This window comes from Psittacula echo (assembly GCF_963264785.1).
Source record: "Psittacula echo genome assembly, chromosome: 6".
Classification (NCBI taxonomy): domain Eukaryota; kingdom Metazoa; phylum Chordata; class Aves; order Psittaciformes; family Psittacidae; genus Psittacula; species Psittacula echo.
The window spans coordinates 31,022,529-31,044,589 of record NC_137743.1 but is presented as its reverse complement, the minus strand read 5'-3'; the positions used below and the strand labels follow the sequence as shown (position 1 = coordinate 31,044,589).

Sequence of the window (22,061 nt, the reverse complement as noted above, 5' to 3'; positions counted from 1 at the left end):
TAAGATCCCAGCCACAGGCTCTCATATCCTGGACTGTAACGAAACAGCTTGGATCTCTCACTCTTCTTATGCCTCACGTTTTTGAAGGGGAATGATTGTAGCCACGACTTTAAAATTACTGTAAAGGTTTGCTATGTTTCCAAGTGAAGAGCCGGAGCTCATCCTTGCCCGCACTAAAGATGGCGGCGGCGCTGACCCGGAAGGGGTGGTGGGGCCGGTCGCGGGGTGAGGGAACTAGGGGGCGGGTTTCCGTAGCCAGCAGCCGTCGTGCCGGGGACCGAGCCCAGCCCAGCCCAGCTCAGCCGAGTGGGGCGCGGGAGTGCCGGCAGCCGCCGCCATCGCAGCCCGCATGGGGCGGGCGCGGCCGGGCCCCGCCGCTGCCTGAGCGGGGCCGGCGGGCTGCTGTGTCGGGCTCGCTCCTTGCCCGGCTAGGCGGCCCGCCCGGGGCCGGGGAGCCGCGGCGCCATGCAGTGCGCGGACCCCGCGGCGGCCATGAAGGGGTCGGAGGGCGAGGGCAAGCCGGAGCAGCCGCCGTCGCAGCCGGCGGGGCAGAGCGGCGGCGGCAAGAGCGGAGGCGGCCGCGGTGCCAAGGGCTGGCAGTACAGGTGGGCGCGGCGGGCTGGGCCAGGGGCTGCGGGTGGCGGGTGAGATGCGGGCGGTGGGCCAGGAACCGTCTGTGCTGCTGAGCCTGGCGTGGGGCGCTGATAGCGCCGCGTCCCACTCACAGGGCAGCCTACGGCCTGCCCACCCTGAGCGTGGTTGTCATTGTGACTGTCCCGGCTGTGGCCGCCCTCGGTACTGCTGGGGGGCACGCGGGGACCCTTCCTTCTCCTCCGGCTCCGGGCTGAGCCCGGCCGCCGCTCTCTTATTTCAGTGTCCTCTCGGCCTGGCGGCCGCACACGGGCTGACTGTCACGTCGGCTCCGCTTTCCGTGCGCCTGTGTATCAGCACAAAGCCCCGCGTCCGGGCTGTAGATGCTGCTCGGAATGTGCCTTTGCTCTTTCGTTTTTGATCGTATTTTCCTCTCTCAGAGCGTGGACATCAGCTTAAAGTTGTAAAAGGCTCTCTGCCGCTTTCCATCCTTGCCAAAAAGCTAAACTTTGTGCCAAGTTTTAGGTCGATGAGTCTTCTATAAGAACCTAATGGCAGGGTTGCTTTTTTTAATTAATGTTTTCTGTTTGTTGCTGATAGCGAAACTGAGTCTACACGGAGTTGCTGTTTTATCTTACTTTAAGAATGGTTGTGCTTACCATAAATCAGGGCAATTACTCAGATACGGCAAATACAGCAGAAGAGAGCAAAGAAAACAGGAGAAGCTGAGCACGCAGCGTTAGTTCAAAACGGATTCAAATTAAAGTGCTTCCTTTGAATGACCTGCCTGTGCATTTGAGGGATTTAGAGAGGTTTTCGTGTACTTTTTTCTGATGTGCTTTCCGATTGGAAGACACACACTGATAGGAGGCTCTCTGAGGCATCGCTTGAGAGGTTTCTGAATCTCTCTCTTTGCCTTGAGGTGTCTCATCCTTGACTGGAGAGCTGCCATGTTGCTGTTGAAAGTACTGCTGTGATTTGAAGTTTTCACACTTCTCCTTCAAATGGAGACTGTCCCGAGCTGTCATCTGCCATCCCAGATGGACTGGCTTGCTGTTTCTTGCTTGTGGAAACAGCAAAACTGGAGTGTGGTACCTCTGTGTGTGCTGTGCAGGATGGAGGACCATCAGATGTCTTAAACAAACGAGCACCAGGCTGTGCAGGCTCTGAGTGCCTGATGATTCTAATAGGGAGCAAGCAGTTCGGTCGTCACTGGGAATCTGGGTCATGAGTAATTTACTCTTCTGATGACTAGTGCCGGAAAGAAAAGTGATGATTTCAAGGCCAATATTTCAGGCTTTTAAATAGGGAAAGCTTCTTGTCAGATCCAGTTATCAGTTGTCTTGTCTGCTGTTTCCAGTTGCTTCTAAACTTTTTTAAAAAGAAAAGCCAGCCCTATAGATTCAAAGATAACTCTGAATTTTCCAATGAAAATTGCTATTACTGTGACCACTTACTGTGCATGTGCTTCACCTGTGAAACACAGGAGTTAGTTTATGCAATCAAAATTGAAATATTTTATATTTTTATGTGGAATTGGAGGTAGTGGAAGAGATGAGATACCCAATTTGTTTTGCCTGAATCCCTTCTTACTATAGTATGTTTGAAATGGTTGTCAGGGGTCAGTGCTGTGCAGTGAAATTCCACTTTTTAAGATTATCCATCCAAGCATTTTGTCTTTTCTTTAAGTGCTTGCTGTGTCTTGTAGAGCAGAAGTTGAGCCTGCTCATAGGAGTCTGGTGGCTTTACAGCTGTAGGTGGAAACGGTACATGTTGTTGCTTGCACCTATTGTTATCTGGCTTAATTTGCTCTAATACTCTAGTGCAAATTGTCGTTTTTTTTCTTTCTGGATTGCTGGGACAAGCTTAATGTACTAATTGTGTTATTGTGGACACTTGAGGTACCTCACTGTTAATCTCTGCTCTGGAGTCAATTATTTGTTCCTCATTTGTCTCTGTATCTAATTACCTACAAAATATCACCTTTTCCCTCTGCCTTCTTACAAAGTTCTCCTGGATGGGATGCTGTAGCTTAGTTTTCAGTTTGTGTATTACATATATTCTAAAATGTATTTCTAAAATAAAAACCTCTCTAATAATAAATCATTGTCTAAAATATGGGGTTTAGAAACTGGTTTGCTGGGAGCTTCTGGTAGAAGTTTGATCTTTAACTTCTATAGCACGGATTGTGAGAAGTGTGTGGTCACACAGCTTGTCAGAAGTAAAGTCCTGAAGTACTTGGTTGTCTGGTGCTGAAGTACAAGTCTGTATTCAGTGAAGCATCTTGTCAAAACAGCTGTAGCATAGTTTTCAGACAAATGGGACAAATCCTTTAATCGAGATAATAAAGCTTATCCAACTTGATACTTTAATGCTCCAAATGGGGAATTATGACTATTGGAAAAAAAAAAATAAAAAATCTCCAGCACTGTGAAACCTGAAAATAATGAAAACTGAATCTTTCGGAGAGGTGGAAACTAAACATTCTTGGGGTAAAGTGCATGTCTTGAAAGTAAAAAATGAAGCAGAAAGTCAAACTTCATATTTTTACAGGGGAATGATAGGGTGATTTTTAAATAACTGTGACAAAGTTGCACTAAACATTTGTCATAGTGGAAAAGAAGAGACAATCAGAGGCTGTCGGACACCTCAGATGATCTAGAGACAGCTGAATCTCTTTGCATGCTTTCTGCTTGTCACCTGTGTATGGTGAGTTCAGGCAGTTCAGTAAAGCAGTGCCTCCTTTGGAATTTGTAAGGGCACAGTTTCTTCAGAGGGCATGAAGATACTCTTTTTCTTGATTTAATAGGAGGTAAGGCTTCTTGAGAAACTGCTCTTCTAAACATCCGACAGGAATTGATCTTGTTTATTTATGAATACATGATCAGTGTCAGAGTGCATCTGAGACCAGCCAACCTTTGGCTGTATTTTCCTGACTGGGGTCAGGAATAGTGTGAATGTTAATTTGCAATTAAGTAGATGAAGAGAGGCCGAGATGCTGTGCCTCACACTAAACCCTTTATCCCTATTTTCATTTGGCGAAAGTTTCCATGAGGTGAAACTTACGAATAACTTAGAATTATTAAAAGGTTACTTGATAAAGTAACTTAAGATTATAACGTATTTCTAAACAGGTTCTCTATTTCCAGCAGTAACCAAGCTAGGAAGTAAGTGTAGGGTTGCCTCAATGAAGAATTATTTGCATTCAGCAATTCTGGTTTTACTCCTGACCTTCATTTGGTTTTTGATTTGCTCTAGCTTAAATGAACAGAGTAATTTCAAAGCAGTGAAAGAAAGGAGACAGTTTTGGCAGGTACTTCTGTGACACAAGATCGTAGTCATTCAAATAACATAAAAATTTTGCAACCAGAAAGCCGAATCTCTGTCTATAAGCTGAATAGAGAGCTGGTCAGAATATGTGCCAGAGAAGTGTAACAAGTCCTTTCAGCTTGGCTTGAGGAGCTTTCAGATAATTTTGAGAGAAGTGACTTGGCAATTACTGGTTTTCATTTATCTACAGAATCAAAATTTCAAAGCACTGTGGTTGACTAGAGAAACAAGATTGTCTTTCCCAGCAGGAGACATGCTAATGTGCCATCCTCTTTACGTTTTTCTTAGTGGTTCTGCTCTCAGATACGTAAGTCAATTCAGCTGCTATTAAAAGGATTTCCAGCGTTTATTCTCTTGCTGGTAGAAATACATGTAAATGTGAATGACTTTCCCAGATGATTGCTGATTTTTAAGCTTGCAAGTTATATCTCAAGTTTGCTTTTCAGTTCTGTGTATATTTGTTATAGATAGCTGCCTTTGTTCCTTATTTCTGAAACGGTTTTGGCATCTGCTTACTATGGATTTAGCCAATCTATTTATAAAATGCTACAGGCTTTTTGCATCTTCTTTTTTTTTAAAGAAACAAGTTAATTTTAGTTACCTGCTCCTATAAATTTACTTAAGTGCTGCAGTTGTGAGTTTGTATAGAAAAACATTTGGATGAAAGTAGCTTCTAAATAAAGGAGCCAACTTTCTAGACTCGTATTACTTTTTATATATGTTGTTTTTCTTCCGGTTTTTTTTGCTGGTGGTGACAGTGGCAGGTAAGAGGGTGCTTGTTGCAAGAGGGTTCACCATGCTGGGTGGCTTCTGCTTGTCATTATGTTACCAAATTAAGGCAGATTCTCTTGCAGAATTACTGCATGTGGCTTTAGGCCAGAGTAGGAGAGGCTGAGAGTGAGCAAACAGAATTGCAAACAAACAGCAGAAAAAAGGTTTTGGCAATTTTGTAAATTGTTTTGTATCAGATGCAAAAGGATGACAAATTTAAGGCAAGTGAAATGATTTTCAGTCTTCTTGTAAGGGCTTTGTTTATTTTGCAATTGGCACTGTGCAAGCCCTCTTTATAAATACTGAAAAACAGAGTAAACAATTACTGATCTTAATTCAGCCTTCTATGTTCAGGTAGGTCAGTGTGTGGTACACATAAAAGAAGAACTGGTAGCTGAAACACATGAATGTATTTTAATTGTGCATTTTGAGATGATCGTGAACTCTTCATCAAATGATCCCATAGGAAATGTGTTTTAAAGGAAATGCTTATTTCTGAGTTTGATCCCAGTTAACTTGGAGGGTCGCTGACAATCCTTTGTATGTCGAACACATGGACGCAAAATGAGTGAGACTGAGCTAGGTTGTGGAAGTGTTTATGGTTTTTATTCATGCTATCTTGCAAAAATGATGTAATTAGTAGTAATAAAGTGTCTTGAACCTGATACGATCTTGAGGGGATGTTGATAAGAATGCTTTTTTTTTCTTTTTTATTGAGGGTGATGTTGATGTCAGTCTCAGTTGCAAGAAAACGTATAAATTCCAAGAATGTTTGGTCTTGGGAGGATAAATTTCATCTGTTTGGCCTTTTGAAGCTGAAACCAGCTTGATAGGAATAGATACAGGAAGTAATGGCAGCACAGTGTTCAACAACGCTTCAAGTTGCCAGCCTCTCCCTTGCTGGTCATGGTTTCTTGTCTCTGACCTCAGCATTTCTCATCATAGTAAGCACTGAATTCTTGCTTAGGCTGCAATAGAGTGTGTTAGCTGACCTGATTAACTCTGGACTCCTGTGAGCAGGCCAGAATTCAAGTTTAAATCCCTGTGACTTGGTAAGTAAAAAAAGAAGGAAACCTCCTAAACCTTCGTGTAAATGTTAGTGCCATCCTAGGACATTTCTCTCTGTTGCGGTACTCCTAGTACTTCCTTCTTATTACCCATCTCTCTTGTTCTGTGTTTTCTTTCTGTACAGCTTAAAACAAAATTATTTGGGATCCTACATGGAGTTTTTGTATATTCACTGTAATCAGTAACTGTAAACACCTTCCTTGTTGTGTGCAACTGCAGAGGGAGTGAGAGGCTATAAGTTTGTGGTGTTAGCAGAGGGGTCTGGGAAGGGCTGCTCCTGCTTTGATTTTCTCCTCTCTTACAGCCCACCCCACCTCCTTGTTTCCCCACTGGTGCAAGAACCTGCTGGCATTGTGACATTGAGGCACCAGCCACCAATGGGGATGGGGGTTCTGCTGCCCCTGCCATTATACTTCTTGTGCTGGCTGCTTTCAGGCTGGATGGTGGCTCTGATGTCCAGCCTGTGTCAGAATGAGCCCTAATGTTCCTTCCTTCTATTTCTGCTGATCTGCGGAGATTCTTTCCCACTGTGTGGCCTTTGGAATGCCCTAGCTGCTTGCTTTCAGACTTCTTGCTGGCCTTTTGGGTGTGATGAATTGGGTGGTGAAAAGAGGAGTTTTTCAAGTGGTTGCTGTGAAATTCAGAATTTATTTTTGCAATTTTTTATGTTGTATCCCTTTTTATTACTAAAAAACAGATTAGAACCACTTTCACATTTGTTCAGTGTATTGCAGGGAAATGACTGAAAAATCTGGTGTCTGAATTTCTTTATTCTCATTTCAGGGTATACCATATTCATAATACTAATTTAGAAATGCTGCATTTCACATAATTTGTTCATTAGAATAGACAAGAAGCCCATATTTAAAATGGTCATCAAATGATTATATCCACATCAGGATCCATTCCATGTTACTAAAATATTAAGGTCATCTTTTATCAAGCTGATTTTACCTGTTGCTGAAGCCCCAAGCACTTCTGGAAAGGCAGGTGAGCCATTCCTGTTCACACATGTATATATGATGTGGAAGGTTGGGGTTGAAGTAGGTGGAAGCTCAGATGCATTGTAAATTAAAAGTAGTAAATCTCTGTGTGAGGGGTAGTAATTTGATAGAATTGGGGAAACAGGTTTGGGTAATTTAAGCAGGGCTTCATGATGGCTGATGTTCTAGTAGGGAATGTAAACTCACATTTTTGAACCAGGGTCTGCAAAGTCTGGGTTTCCTTCTCTAGCTCTGTGACTCCTCAGTGAACACCTGTTAAGAGCAGCGTCCCTCTTGTGCTTCTCTGAGCATCTCCGTGTTGAAGGGGCAGGCTGTAAAACTTGCTGGGACGCGGGTAACAAACATGGGAGCTGGTTCTGGCATTGCAGGTTACTTGTGTTAATACTGAGCCGTCTGTTCAAATGAAGTTCAAATGTGAGTTCAAATGAAGCTAAACTGAAGAAGCACAGACTTCTGAATAGCTTCTAAATATCAGATAACTTGTGCTTTCCATGAAGTAGATTTCTGCAGGAGTTAATGGCCGTTACAGATGTCTGTCCTTCACTAAGTGCAAAGGATATTTTTCAGCTTCACCTTTTCTAATATAATTATGTAGCAGCAAGTTAATTAAAATTGCCCACAACATTAACATCCTGCTCTGCTACACACCCTCTCTCCCCAGAGAGAAGATGAAAAACAAACTGCATGTGGCTAACCTAATCACATTGCTTAATGCAGAAGCAGAAAGCACCAGCTGGTGCTGTTGGGTTATCCTACACATGTTTTTGTGCTGTACTCATTGTACCATGAAAATTAAGGCCTGTGTGCAAGGACCCGTGTTTACTTAAGGTCGTTGCCTTGACATGCACTCTGATCAACTGCCAGTGCTGATGAATTATTCTTGTAGGGGATCACTGCCTGCTGGTAATGCTGCCAGGCAACTTTTCAGGGTGCTTGCAAAGCTTGTATTTTTTTACAGGTTTTCTGTGCTATGTGCCTAATGCTGAAATAGGAGGGGAGGGCAGGCTGAAGTGGGATGGGAGAAGTGTTGTTTCTTTGTTAAGACAAATGTTATATTTGACAACCTGCTTTGGAGCAGGGGGCAGGCTTTTTGCTACAGGTATGCATTTTTATTTTTTCTTCCCAGATATAAATTTATGAGTTTTTGATGAGGCTGCAAATGTTTAAAATCTTGATTAACATTTAGGCAGTGACAGATCAGTTTCCCAAAGAACCCAGTTTGCGTTGGGAAGTTGGTTTAATTCATAGCAGTGGAGATGTAAGAGAAAGTGCAAGATCTGCTGGGCAGAGCTGCAGGATGCTATATTAAGGAACTGGTTTCTGAGCCTGGCTCTAATTCCTCTGTGGTAACCGTCATATTGTTTAAGCTGTTTTTACCCTGTAATTGCTAACCATGTGTTCCTCTTTCTCTTGGAGGCCTAGTTTGAAACTGTTGGCTCTGATTTTGCAAAACTTTTGCAGGGTCACAGCTGCAGCTGAAATCAGCAAAAGCTGTGATTTGAATGTATGAATAAAACAAAAAGTAGGCCACAACTATATCAAAGTTAGAAAGGCTGAAAATTTTTTCATTGTGTGCCAGTTCTCTATGTGTAAAATGGGGTGATAATGTCCTTGTCCTTTTATTGTTCAGTACATGATTCCTTCATAAATGTTAGTCACAAGCACAAGAGAAGAAAACCTCAAGGAAACTCTCTTTATTAGTGCCTGAGTGCCAGATGAATAATGCCTGCTGCTCATTGCACAATGAAAAGGAGTGGTTTTGAATAATTCCTTGTCTGGGAACCACTGTCTACTAAAAGTGTGAAACTAAAAATATTCCTGCGCTTTTTATGTGATGCCATAATCACAGGTGGTTAACACACATGCTTTCTTAATTAGAGTTTAAACCTTCTGAATACCTTATGGCTCAATTTTAATGTAGAAATATTTTTAATTTCTCTATATACAAGAATTATAGAATAATTTGGGATGGGAGTGACCTCTGGGAAATCTCTAGTCCAGCCTCCTGCTCAAAGCAGAGCCAGGTCAAAGTTAGAAGAGGTTGTTTAGGGCCATAATTGAGTTTGGGCGTCTCCAAGGATGGAGATGCCACAGCCTCTCTGGACTCCTGGCCCAGGGCTTACCCTTCTCTTTTCGAAGGATTATTCTGTGTGTCAGACAAGGAATTTTGTTTTGCTACAACTTGTTGCTGCTTGTCCTTCTGCTGTGCATCTCTGAAAAGTCTGTCTCCATCTTCTCCCTATGTTGGGGAGATAGTAGTGAGATCCTCTGTCAGCCTTCCCTGCTTCTAAAGGAGGCTGAACAGACACAGGTCCCTCAGCTTGTTCTTGTCTGGCACAGCATACCTAGCTTGCACTGATCCATGGGTTAGTCCATCCTAGGCACAAGGCTTTGTTGCTTTTGTTGAAGTTCAGGCGGTCTTACTCAGCCTGTTCCTCTGGACAGCTGGGATCTCTTGGAAAGGCAGCCCACCCTTCTGCATCCTGACTGCTCCCATAGGTTTGATCTCACCAAAGAGGTTGCAGAGGGTGGATGCTGGTCCGTTGGCCAGCTCTGAGGCATTTAGCCGTATAGATCCCTGAAGTGCACCACTTGTGACTGCTAGTTAAATTTCAAACTATTGGCTGTTGCTTCTAGAATCTGCTGGTCCATGCTTTTTTTTTGCCTGTGTTGTACTTCAGGCTCATGTCTTCCTGAATATTTATTCAGTTAAGTGTGTTCTTGCTTGCTTGGAAGGTGGTAATAATTATCTTCTGTATTTAATCTGAAGTGCCTTAGAAAGGGTTAAAAAATAATTTAAAGGCAAGAGGTTTATTTGGAGTAGCTGATTGGTGTATTTACCTTCCATTTAATATCCAGTGTTTTATTGCTGCAAAGTCCACAATGGTAGTGTGTAATTATCAATATAATATTTTTAAAGTCACAATCACAAATAGATCTTCAAACTGGAAGGTCATATATTTGTATTTGTGATATGATAGGTGGTACTAGACTAGAAGCAGACCAAGACGCCTTGGGATTGAATGTGTAGTAAGCTAAACAGTGTTGAACTGTGCTTAAGAGTAACTAAGCAATGCAGAGGTTTGCTCCACCAGTTTCTATAAATGGCACTTACCAAGATTCCCTGCTTTATGAGGTGATGTGCGTAGCAGGTAGTCCAGAATTGCAAAGATGCTCATCCATCAGTATGTTTGCCTGGCATTATGCCAGTATGCTTGCCCACATTATGCCAGTGTGTTTGCTGGGCGGAGTAGCTTTAATTTGACTGCTTGAATTTTCTGAAACTAGACTTCAAGGGAAGGTTTTGGTGACAATAGTATGTGAAACTGTGTATTATAGCTTGCTAATGTAAATTGATAATGTGAACAGTAACAAAACTATAGGCAACAATCTTTGTCTAGAGATATCAAGTGGAGAGTTTAGACCTTTTGAGGTGTCTGGTTTCTGTGTGCTCCAGCTCTAAAACATTGCTGGCTAAATTTACAGTTATTTTTCCTCTGGTAGTTTGAGTAGTAGTTATCGTTGCAGAAAACTCCGCCGGGTTGGCTGTCGACTCTTGGGTCCAGCTTCAGTTGTATTATGCTGACACAAATCCACAAGCTGTACGTGAGTTGGGTTTTTGCTGACTTGAGGTGTTCAGGTATGTGCAAGAGAAATTGGTTAGCTGAAGCTCACTGTGGGTTGTTTTTTTTTTCCAGGCAGATGTATTTTGAAAGCTAAAGAGTTCTCTAAATGATAAAGTAGTTAAATAATTGGCTTAACAGTGGTCCAGTGAGAACAGTGTTTGCTACTTATTACTTAAATATTCTCTTTCTTTTTTTCTGTTGCTAACCAGTGAAAGCATTACAGTACATTTTCATTTGTATATGATAGATCTGTGGCATTAGTGCATGAAAGGGGAGAATCAAATGCGAGTTTAATTAGGATGGTTTTAAAAAAAACCCTGTATGCTTGATCTATCATTCCCCTTGGGAACTAGCATTGATAGAAAATTTGGGTACAAATGCAATGGCCGTGTTGGTAGCAGGGAGCTGGGGAGGCTGAGCAGTGGGAGAGCCCCTCATCCTGGGATAGGTAGCCTGGTCTGCATTGTGCCAGGCTCATGGACAGCAGATTTCAGCTCTGCTGCACCCTTCCTTTGTGCAAGCCTGCCTTTCTCTTCCAATGCATGTCTGTGCTCTCTGGAGTTTACAGGAGTACGTGTTAAGAGAGGTTTTTATATCTAACGAGGATGTGTGTGTCACTAGCATGCTTGTAACCAAGTGGTATTTGAAGCATCCCCAGGGTCTCTTGTTCTTTTCATATTCTTGGACCTTTTTTCCTTCCATTTGTTGGTTTCTAAACTTATCATTGAGTAGTCAAACACATGAGCTGAAGAGCAGGAGCTTTGCTGATGCTTTGCCATTGACGGTAGGGCACTGCTGATGAATGAAACAGCAAGGTTAGTTTTTTGCTCTTGCAAACAGCTTTTGCAAGAGCAGATTTATTGATGGAAAAGCAGAGCAAATTTACTGATGTAGGTACTCTGTAAGTAACATAGGCTTCTGTCTTACCTTGTTGGGCGTACTGGGGAACCTGCTCTCGCACGAATGAGCTGTGGCACTGGAGTGCGCTTAATGTGATGGTAGTTTCCTGGGAATAAGTGATCTTTGCAGTTGCACAAGATATGCCCAAAGTTTCTCTTGCTGATACAGGGTTTTTTCCCCTTTTCTTCCCCACACTTTCTCTCTGTTTAACAGAAAGGGGAATCAGCGTGTTGTAGATAAGCACTTCTCAGTGGTCATTGATGAAGAAGGGAGCTATTGCTCTGAGTGAGTCTCTGAGCAGATAGAGATGAACATGTTCAGTGAAAATGGTCATGGCTTTTTTCAAACTACCTAGTCAAAACTGCTCACTGGTTTGCACTGCTGAGATCCTGATTTCTTTCTTTCCTTTCCTTTACACTTTGCTAGCTTTTAATCTGATGGCAGTCTCTTTCACCAGGTTTTTGCATCTTGCTATGAGCTCAGTAGAAGGGAGCTTCTTCTGTAGGCCAGAGCCTGAAGGCACTGTTGTAACAGCAGCGGTGGCAGCTGTGGAAGCTGGATCCCCCTTCAGGACTCCTCCCTGACATCTGCATAGGCTCCAGTCTTTTGGTCATCCTTCCTGCTGGAAGCAAATCCACATGCACTCAGCAAATCCACTTGACTCGAGTCAAGCCTTACGCAAATTGGGAAGCCTTTGGCTGCTGCATTTGCTGTTCAAATAGTTTTTGGGCCTTCAGAGACCTGGCTGCTCAAAATATGCCATGTGTTGCTGTCTGCGTCCCAGTAAAATTAAAATCACCAGAAGGGCAACCTTGGAAGTTTTCGGTAATTGCTTTCTAGGTGGGTGTAATTTTGTGCTACTGCTAGCGGTGACCTGTTTGTGTGGGGCTTTCAAGGGAGAGCTGCACTGTGCGGGGCATGGGAAAAGGGCAGGGAGGCCTTCTGCATTGCTGTTTATTCTTGAAGAAAATGTTGGCCCAACCCTTGTCAGGTGTGAGCCTGAGTGTCTTGGCTGGAACTCCTGAAGGATGTCATTCTGGGACTGCTGTTCCTCAGCACCTGCATTCAAGACTTGGATGTTGCTCGTAAACAGGATATGGGGGGAATTTGGCCCAGCTATCATTATCTCATTCCTCTCTCAGGACAGGAGATCACCCTGCAAGGCACTGACAGCTGCTGCAACTGAAGAGGCATGCTAGAAAAGCACAAATAAACAACAATAATCCTTTGTGAATATTTATTTCGTGTATTTTAGTAGCACTTAGATGCATAGAAATCTGGGTTGTGGTAAACATCTTTAAAGTTGGGGAGGGATAGTTTTCTGGCAAGAGTATGAACTGATCCGTGATTTTTCATAGTCTTCAGTCATTTGCTTAAAGAACAGTTTCAATCCATCTCTCAATATTTATAAACTAAAGAAGTCTGATAAATGGGCAGCCAGTTAAAGTGGTATTCAGCCTTTGGGGGGAAAAAAAAGAAAGAAGGTTTTGGGGGGTGGCAAATATGCTGGGCTGGAGTTGAGATGTACCACGAGTTCCTGTGTAATTTTTTTCCTGGATTGTGATTTGCACAGTATCCTTACTTAAAGTAGTTCACCAAAAGTTAAAATGAAATTTTGGTTTACATCTCGAAGGCTGTGACAAGTCTTTTGCAACACTTAAAGGATGACAGAAAACCCCCAACATTTGACAGAAGGATGTGAATTTCTGTAGAAATACAGACTTTAGGGTTGTTGACTCATCATTGCTAAGTTGTTGCTGTTTCTTTGACAATCTGAGACTGCTGTGAAGATTTTTGAATAGCAAGAACAGCATCTTGGCTATGAAAAGATACGTATCTATACATGTACATGCATGTCGACAGCAGTGTGAATGCCCACGTGGTGTGAGAATTTGTGCTGGGAGAGTGTGATTAGTGTGTATAATGTCTATGTTTTTACTCTTTCATTTGCTATTTGTTTGCCTTGAGGCCTTTGTACAGACAAAGGAAATGTTTTAAACATTGACCAAACATTTCATACCCTTCAGACAGGCTAACCCCTTATTTGCACTGGTGCTAAAAGTTTGCCCAGCCTTTGGCAGAGTGAAAACTGTATGTATTTATATATATATATAAAAGTACAGTCCTTTGGGTTTGTGCAGTTCTGTTGCAGATGTGTGAACAGAATTAAGTAGGAAAATAATCAGTATTGTCCAAGAGGCGGCTCATTTAGCAGAGACCTCTGTTCATGCTCCATCTCTTTGGATGCTGCCTTTTTTTGGGATTCCCTGGTTTCCCAAAAAGCAAGGCACGGCTCGGTGTCTTGTCTCTCGCAGCTGACATGTTACATTCCTCCCTTGCTGCAGAGGCTAGTCCATAAGGAATCTCTCCCTGGAGGTGACGGTTGTGTGTCTTGGGATGTGCTCTGTTGGGCTCTTCTGTACTGAAGTTTGGCTGTTGGTCCTTAAGTATGTTTCTGTGATCTTATGCAGACCTTGAATGAGGTCTTTTTGCTTGTGAATGAAAGCCTGCTAAATATACTTCTGAGCTTTACCTTGTACATTGAGTTATAGCTCATTTTTTTGAGATAAGGGGTTTGGGGACCCCTTGCATACAGTTAGGGATTCTGAAACACAGCTGGTCAGTGTGTTTTAACATTGTGCACTTGTGTTAACGTTTATGCAACTTGCTTCTTCCAGATCAGTGGTGTCCACAATGCTGGAGGTGACTGGCTTGCTTATCCTCAGTCACTTTCTCAGACTTCTCTGGGGTGCTGTTTTCAAATTTTTTCGGCAACACTATCAACTTCTAGGACTGCTGAGGCTAGAGATAGGAATTACTGAAGAGGAGGCATTTGGAGAAGTTTGAGTCCAGTCAAAGTGAAAATCCAAGTGGAGAGGAGCATGTGGATGAAGGCAAAATGTAGTCAAGTGTTCATTTGATGTGAAGTACATCACTGAAGGGGCTACACCCTCTTCTATGGTGACTTTTTGCTTTTTCTAAAGTCTGACAAAATCAGCTATCTTATCTGTCACGCTCAAAAAAAGTTGTCAAATTATCTTAAGCAAAGACTGTCAGATGAATGGACTTCCATAGGCCATACATGTTTTTGTTGCAGTCTGAAGTCACTTTCCTGAATTTTCTTGGTTTCTTTGAAAGACACCTGTGATTGAGGCAACTTGGTTAATGGGAGAGTGCGGAAGCTCTAGCCCAGTTGTGCAGGGCTCTGTATGATGTCTAACTGAAAAGCAAGGGTGAAGCTTGCATTCACTGAAATTGAAAAACAATTACTTGTGACTAGGGACAATTTTCGCATTATTAAAACCCAAGCTCATGCATTTTTATGACTATACAATCTTATAGTCTTCAGCTAAATTAAGACAGCAAGTCTAAAGTGTACTTCCCTTATATGCCAATTATAACAAATGAGAAGCATCTGCAGAGGATGAATTTGGTTGTGTCTCCTTTAGCATTTTTCTATGTTTAAAATGTATCATAGCCTGAATATCCTCTGCTTTCCCTGGTTTTATTTTTATCTATAGGGTTGGGTTTTTTTATCTGTAAGTACCACTTAATGAGCTATTAGGAATTAAATTCCTAGATAGTCCTGCTGGCTGCTCTCCACTGCAGGATGTTACTGCAATACTGATTGCTGCAGAAGCTAGAACACAGTTTTGGTTTTAAGCGTAACATTAAAAACCAGCAACTTGTTTTTTCTTCAAAAATGTGGATTCTTGCCTCTCTTCTTTGAATAGTATTACTGAATGGCTGTGATAAGACAGTTATTTACTCTGAGGTTATCTTTATTAGTGTCACCCTAAATACCCTCCTTTAGGATGAAACTTAGTGTAACATATTATATTTATCAAAGTGTAACATATTATATTTATCAAATTGCCAGATGTCTAATTAATCTGGTGATACTGACACTGTCTATAAATGAGGTACAGACAGCAGCTTCAGTTATTATTTGAAAGTTAACTCCAGTACTTAGTCCAACTATATGCAACCGAAACCCACTAAGGGAGATGATTTCTAGGCTCTATTTAGTCCCATTTTCCTCATCTTTCCACTTTTGCTGATAGGGAGCTACTTTGATCTCTGTAATGATCAAGACAGGCTGCTGCTCCAATAGTCTTTGAATAATTGTCATTTAATCTTCAACATTAACTACAAGCTACAGAAATTTAAAATATGACTAAGATGGGTTCAATACAAGTTTTTTTTAAAAGCAAGTAGTTAATGTCTGATATTTGGGTCATTGTTTCACTTCTTCATTGGAATAATAGGAACTTTTTTCTCATGCTGGACCTTAATGTCTACCAAGAGTATGTCCTTCAGTGTAGGATTATGCCCTACTGTAAGAGGCAGGAGCATTGAGGTGTCATTTCTAGAATTATGGGAATGTGCGGTGTACAGTAGGTATTTAAACTGTGGCTTTAAGATGTGATTGGTTTCTAGCCGTAAGACTTGTAAGCCTTATTTAGGATAATTGATATTTTTCGAGAGCGGTAATGTGGTTTTGCCTGTAGTATGCTAGTAAGCCTTTCTGCTGAATGGCTCAATGAGTTCTCATTTTTGGTGGATGATGGATGTTACAAGTTGCAGCTCTGAATGAGAAATTACCTGATTTTCGTGCCAGGCCAGAGGAGGAGCTGTTTGAGCTCCTGCGTCAGATTTCAGAATATCTTGATGTGACCTGCACCTGCATGTTGTGTTCTGTAGGAACAACTGCTCAAGAGCATGACTGTTTATGTACCTGGGGCAAGTTCTAGGCATTAAGGATAAATAAAACCACACTGGTGTAGGAGTATCTGGGGACTGGCTTTGGCTGGTGACCATGATCGAGGTTCTGTTAATGAGCTAATGAAAGTTAATTTTGTTCAGGAGTCAAAAAATACAAAGCTTGCTTAGAGGACGGAGCAGGAAACAGAAGCAACATAGATACTAAGTCTTTAATTACCTAGAACTAGTACAGATGTGTCCAGAAATGCCTGCTGAATGAAACTCAAGTATAGGTAAAACTAATTGTGCTGTGAAATTATTTGGAGTTTGGTAAGTCTGGTTAAACAGTCTTATGAAATTATAAAGACTGGAAAATCTGTTAAGTGTTGGTAGCTTTGTTAAGATGGTAGTGCCATTCTAAATTGAAAATGTAAATTCATTTTCTGAGAGTAAATAGTGATGATCAAAATCTGGGGAGATCTAAAATTTGTTTGGTATTGTCCAATTGCTTTTCTCTTTTTTCCCTTTTTTTTTTAATAGTGATCACATGGAAAATATTTATGGCTACTTAATGAAATATACGAATCTTGTCACTGGTTGGCAGTATCGGTAAGTCTTTTCTGGTGCTTCCTAGTAATGTTTTTTGCAGCATCTAAATGAACATATTTCAGATATTTTAAATAATACTTGTATTTCCCTTTTATTAGACAAACATTATGAAACAGTTATGCTTTTCTCAATGTAGATTATGCTAATGTGTAGATGAATAATACTTGTTTTAAGGCATGAATAAGAAAAAATGTGTAGGCAGTATGAAGCACTTAACTCATTTGATGGCTTAGAACTATGCGTTAATTTTTTTTTCTCCTTTTCCATTAAATAGATTATCTTTTTTTTCTGCTAAGTCTTCAGCTTAGTGCTATTCACATTCATACCATCATACCATTTTTTTTTTAAATTAAGACTTCTTCACTGAAAATTCAAACTCTGCAAGCTTTTCCCCATAGTTCCCCAGGTTGTCTGTCTCTCCTGGAATAACTTCATTTTCTTTGACAGCTGAAACAGTCTGGTCAGGCTACCTGCTTGATCCTGTTTCTAGAGCAGCACAGTGCAACCAAATTAGTATTGGAGAGACAAGTCCTTGGCATATCACACTGGCCAAATTCCTGTGCTACCAGTGGCATGCCGTGACTTATGTCAATGCACTTACTGTTAAATTCAATTGAAATTGAATGTAGTTTAAGGATGTATTAAGCCTTAGAGATTCGGGATATTCTTTTGATTCCCAAAATTTTGGAATAGCACTCTTCTGTGGGCATGCTGTTCTGTTGTGTGATCCCTGGCCTCTATGGAAAAAACTGCTAAGAATTTTTGTGCAGTCTTGCTGGGGACATAATTCGTATGTTTGCGTCGTACTGACTCAGGTCTTTTGAGTCCCAGCCTCGTCTGTGCTGACTTGTAATGAAACAAGTTAACTTCTTAACTTCTCCCAGTACCTTTTGTTTTGTTTTCATTGCAGATTTTTTGTTTTAAACAATGATGCTGGTCTGCTGGAGTACTTTGTGAATGAGCAGTCTAGACATCTAAAGCCCAGGGGTACCCTGCAGCTAGCTGGAGCTGTAATTTCACCCAGTGATGAAGACTCTCATACGTTTACAGTCAACGCTGCCAGCGGGGAGCAGTATAAACTCAGAGGTAGGACCTGGATTCTTGTGCAAGGGATTCTTCCACTAGAGGACACTCCTGGTTCTCATCTGTAGCTGCTCTGCTGGGTTTGGTTGCATGGCCAAAGCAAGAACTTGTTTCTCAGACTGCTGCAGTGAGAATTACATGTGAAACTTTCATCCTGCTCTTCAGTTAGAAACTGTCCTTCTTTTGGATAGTTCCTTACTCTTTGAGTGTGATTTTCAGAAGACCACAAACTTCAGATGTGTAGGATGGGATTTACTCTTCATGTATAATGTCCTTTAATTGATTCAAAGTGTTCTAAATCATTGTAGGTAACGGTACTGTGTAGATGCTTGCATAGAACTACATTTTTCCTAATGTTCGGTTTGTTAGCCTTCTTGTGGTGGTTTTAGAAGCCCATTCTCTGACTTTTGTAGGCTATGGAAATCTGGGCTTATAGCTCTTTATGTCCATATCTAATATCTTATATCTGTTATATCTGTATCTAACATCTTTTAGTATTTCTTCCCTTGAAGACTTGCTGTTGCTTTCTAATTCAGCGTACCTTACTCTTATTCCAGGAAAGTAAAAAAAGCAGTCTCTTTTTGCCCATGCTTTGAAATGTCTTCATTTGCATAATCCTTTTGGTTTGCTTTTATTAGCTACTGATGCTAAAGAACGTCAACACTGGGTTAGCAGGCTTCAGATATGCACACAGCATCACACGGAAGCTATTGGAAAGGTATTGTATGACTGCTGTTTTTGTGGGAAGAAATAAGCTAGCCAGGTGGTAGAACTGCAAATACTGCTCTCCTGTTACCTCAGACGGATACTACAAAAGGGTATATGGTTGGGTTTGAATCTTAAGTCAATAAATATTTTTCTGAGTAATAGCTGACTTGTAATAGAAATAATTTTTAGGAATGAAACAAAGTGTAGTCGTTTTGCCCCTGAAGACCTGAATGCTCCTCCCTGAGCAGGTATTGGTGAGCAGGTATTGGAGGCAGATGAAAGATGAGATCTTATCCCAGAATTCCCAGATGTTTTGCATTTTTTAATGGGTGAGGGAACAGATCTTCAGTGTTATTCAATCTCTTCCATTTGGGGAGCCTTTCTTTTTAATGTTTCTTTTTTGTTTTTATTTGGTTGTTTTGGGTTTTTTTTAAGCCACTCAACATACCACAAGTACATTTAGGATTGATTCCCATGTTTGAGAAGCAAGTCCTCAACTCTGTATCTGAGGATTGTTGCTTCCATTTGCTAACCATGTGATAGTTGTAAATATAGTGTAATTCACAGAACCTTCCAATTACTGTAACACCTATTCTGATACCTGGATAAAGCCTTGCTTTCAAGATAAGATCAACATCTTGTAGGCTTTATTGTAAGAGATATGTTCAATGAATAGTTCCATATGAAATCCTGTTCTCTTAAATGCAAGCTATATCTTTGCAAGACCTGTTAGGAGTCAGTTTCTGGTACTGTTGCACATCAACAAGTAAAATCATTTAGTCCTACTGTGGACTAATTTTCAAGTCAGAGAAGTGGTACATATTGATCAATCTCGTTTCACAGATTGATCGTAATTAGGCTATAAAACAGGGCAACTGTTAGCAGATAGCACAAAATATTTTATCAGTTGCTACTAATATATTATTAGGGCTATGTCATCTGTCCTTGTTCTATAAAAAAAAGAATGAAACTGTTCTACTGTGTCTGTCAAGTCAGAATATTTGCTGGTTATTAGGAATTTATTGTAAATGTTTCTCAATATGCTTATTTATTCACTAGAACAATCCTCCTCTGAAATCTCGCAGCTTCTCTCTTGCATCCCAAGGAAGTGCCAATTCTCCTGGTGTGCAAAGAAGACCAAGTCAAAATGCAGTTTCCTTTTTCAATGTTGGACATCATAGATTGCCAACCGGAAAAAGAGTTCCTATTATGCAGCCAGATCACCTTGTAGATGTTAGAGAGGTTTGTATGCCTTAAATTATCATATAATCTTTTGAAAGAGCTGTCCTATTATTGGTAGGATTGTAGAGAAACTGGCTATTCTTATTTGAATATATTGTCAATAGCATGTCCTAAGCTATTATTGCGTAGCTGTGTAAGAATAAGTAACTTGCCTTGAATAATTGTAGGAGGGTAGAATTATGTAGTTTATATTCTGACTTTTGTACTCTGCAATAATATCCTCATGCTTAGTAGAACTTTGCATGTTCTCCTCATCCTTGCAAATCCTAGGACTTTAGTTGACAAGGGAATATCCTCAAGGAAGAACAGCATCATGTACTGTGATACTGTTATATCATATACTGTTTTCTTCCCATGTCAAGCTGTAGAAGAATGTACTAAGCTGTACCTATATCTCCTGTAACTAAGGAGAAATTGGTCATGATTGATGTTTAAGAATACTGATACTGCTTTCTGGTATGCTAATTCATGTGGACAAATTGTCTAGGGATTAATGTGACTCAAAAAAGAGCAAAATAAAATGAGCAATTAAGAAACATGCTTTTTTCCATCTTGACTGACATAATGAACTGACTGCTGGTTGATTTAGCTTGTGAATATTTACAGGGTAGATGATGCAAATCTAAAGATAACAGTAAAAGAGAATTTGTTGCTGAATTTCAAACCTATGTTAGTAGTAGCATTTATTAATGATTATTTTAATGTTAGCAGTGTAATAAGTGTAGCATGGTACATTTCTTGGCAAAAATAAGTTTCTTGTGGAGGGCTTTTTAATTTAGCAAATAAGGATCCATGAAGTGCAAATAGTTAGAAATTGAACTTGGATAAACTGGGATAGAGGAGTGCTATGGATTGTGTGTATCATTAACCTTAAAATATGTGGTTAAGTAAAATAATGTGGTAAGTTCATCAGTGGGAAGCTGTAAGTAGGTACTGAAAATGCTTTCCCTGGTGTGATATGTTCCCATCATCGTTGTTCCTTGATTTAAATCAAGTGCTGTGGCATAATTACTTGGTAGTCTAGACAAGGTGACTGCCTCTTTAGACTTCAGAATCTGTGAGAATCTGTCCACAATAGACTGTTCTTGTAGGTGCCTTGCAAAAGGATAACTGCTGCCATCTTGTATGTATCCTCTAACAGCAGTAAAGTCTCCTGTAGTGCTAGTGCAAAGACTTGTGAAGTCCTGTCAGGTACCCAGGAAAACTTCAACTGGCGTGCGTCCCTGTGGCTCCTGTTTTTCATGGCTTTTAACTTTTTGACTTTTCAAATGGCAGTATGGCATTCAAAATTTGAGGGAGGAAAGAGGAGTGTGTGTGAGCTGGAGCACTGAAGCAGTGGCTTGCATCCTCTAATTGAGATTCTCACTGGGTGGGAAGTGGAATGATTTTTCTTAGTACTGTGAAGAGCACAGAAAACTATTCATGTTCCCTTTTGATTGTTACTGAGTTTAGTGACATAGCATGATTATTATTTATCAACTTGAATGTTTTGACCTGTACAGATGGAGACTCTTTGATAACGGTAGCTTTTCTGAATGTCAAAGTTAGTTCGCTTATTTTTTTTTTTTTTTCAAGATACAGTGAAATACTTAACAGGCTGGTGCATGCCTGTTACGCTTGAGCATGATACAGCTTGAATACTTACCAATTCAGTTTGAGAAGCTGTGGGAGGAACAGCTTCCTCTTCAAAGGATCTGCTGCATGGTGACTTTTTTTGGATTGTATTTCTTCTTTTTTTCCTCCATAAATTGCACTGTTGTTGGGTCTTCTGTCTGTCCCTTTCCTTTCTACTTCCCCTTTGTCATGGCTGAATACATGTCATGCTGCTTTGGATACCTTGCACAACAGGAGATCTGAGAGGATCTTTCTGCTGACTTCCACTAAATGCAGGTGTCTGTATTTGCGAAATGAGAACTACAGCCTGTGTATTTGATAGGCTTTGAGGGTTTAATCGCAGTGCTTCTTCCTCCCCTGGCACTACATTTTTTTTATTTTATTATTCTTTTTTTTTTTTAATTAACAAGTCTGAGTGTATAAGCAGGAAAAACTTAGGACTGTGTGAAGTGTGTCCTTTGAACTTCAGTGCCGAGCGTAGCATGGCTTGTCCTGTTGTTTGGCCTGGTCCTGGAATGAAGTGCTTGGGTGCTCCTACATGGTAAATTACTAAGAGTGAAGATCACCAGGAGGATTGTAGCTATTTGTCAACTAATTATCTGCCATCTTTATTTTTTATTTATTTATTTATTTTTAAATCAGCAGAGTGTTTCAAAGTATTGGAAAAAACTTGTACACAAACACTTGTATCATATTTGCGACTGGAAGAAAATAAGACACATGTTCTGATAGCAACTGGTGTGTTTGCATAGGCAAGGCTATACAACTATTTTACTAGCTTTCTGCCATGTCGCTGTTGGGACATGCTGAA

At 40.8% G+C, this 22,061-nt stretch overlaps 1 protein-coding gene across 4 annotated transcripts in view; it reads left to right on the top strand.

Annotated features, from left to right (window-relative positions):
• Positions 1-277: 277 nt before the first annotated feature.
• Positions 278-22,061, top strand: part of OSBPL11 (oxysterol binding protein like 11) — a 42,608-nt gene continuing 20,824 nt past the window's right edge. For 3 of the 4 annotated variants that reach the window (XM_080620383.1, XM_080620385.1, XM_080620384.1), the window contains exons 1-5: positions 278-605; positions 16,535-16,603; positions 17,514-17,689; positions 18,325-18,404; positions 19,454-19,636. In XM_080620383.1, the coding sequence (XP_080476509.1) occupies positions 466-605; positions 16,535-16,603; positions 17,514-17,689; positions 18,325-18,404; positions 19,454-19,636 (648 nt within the window). In that variant the 5' untranslated portion in view covers positions 278-465. Of the gene's footprint in view, positions 606-16,534; positions 16,604-17,513; positions 17,690-18,324; positions 18,405-19,453; positions 19,637-22,061 lie in introns of those variants that run through there. The other variant, XM_080620386.1, reaches the window with a different exon arrangement.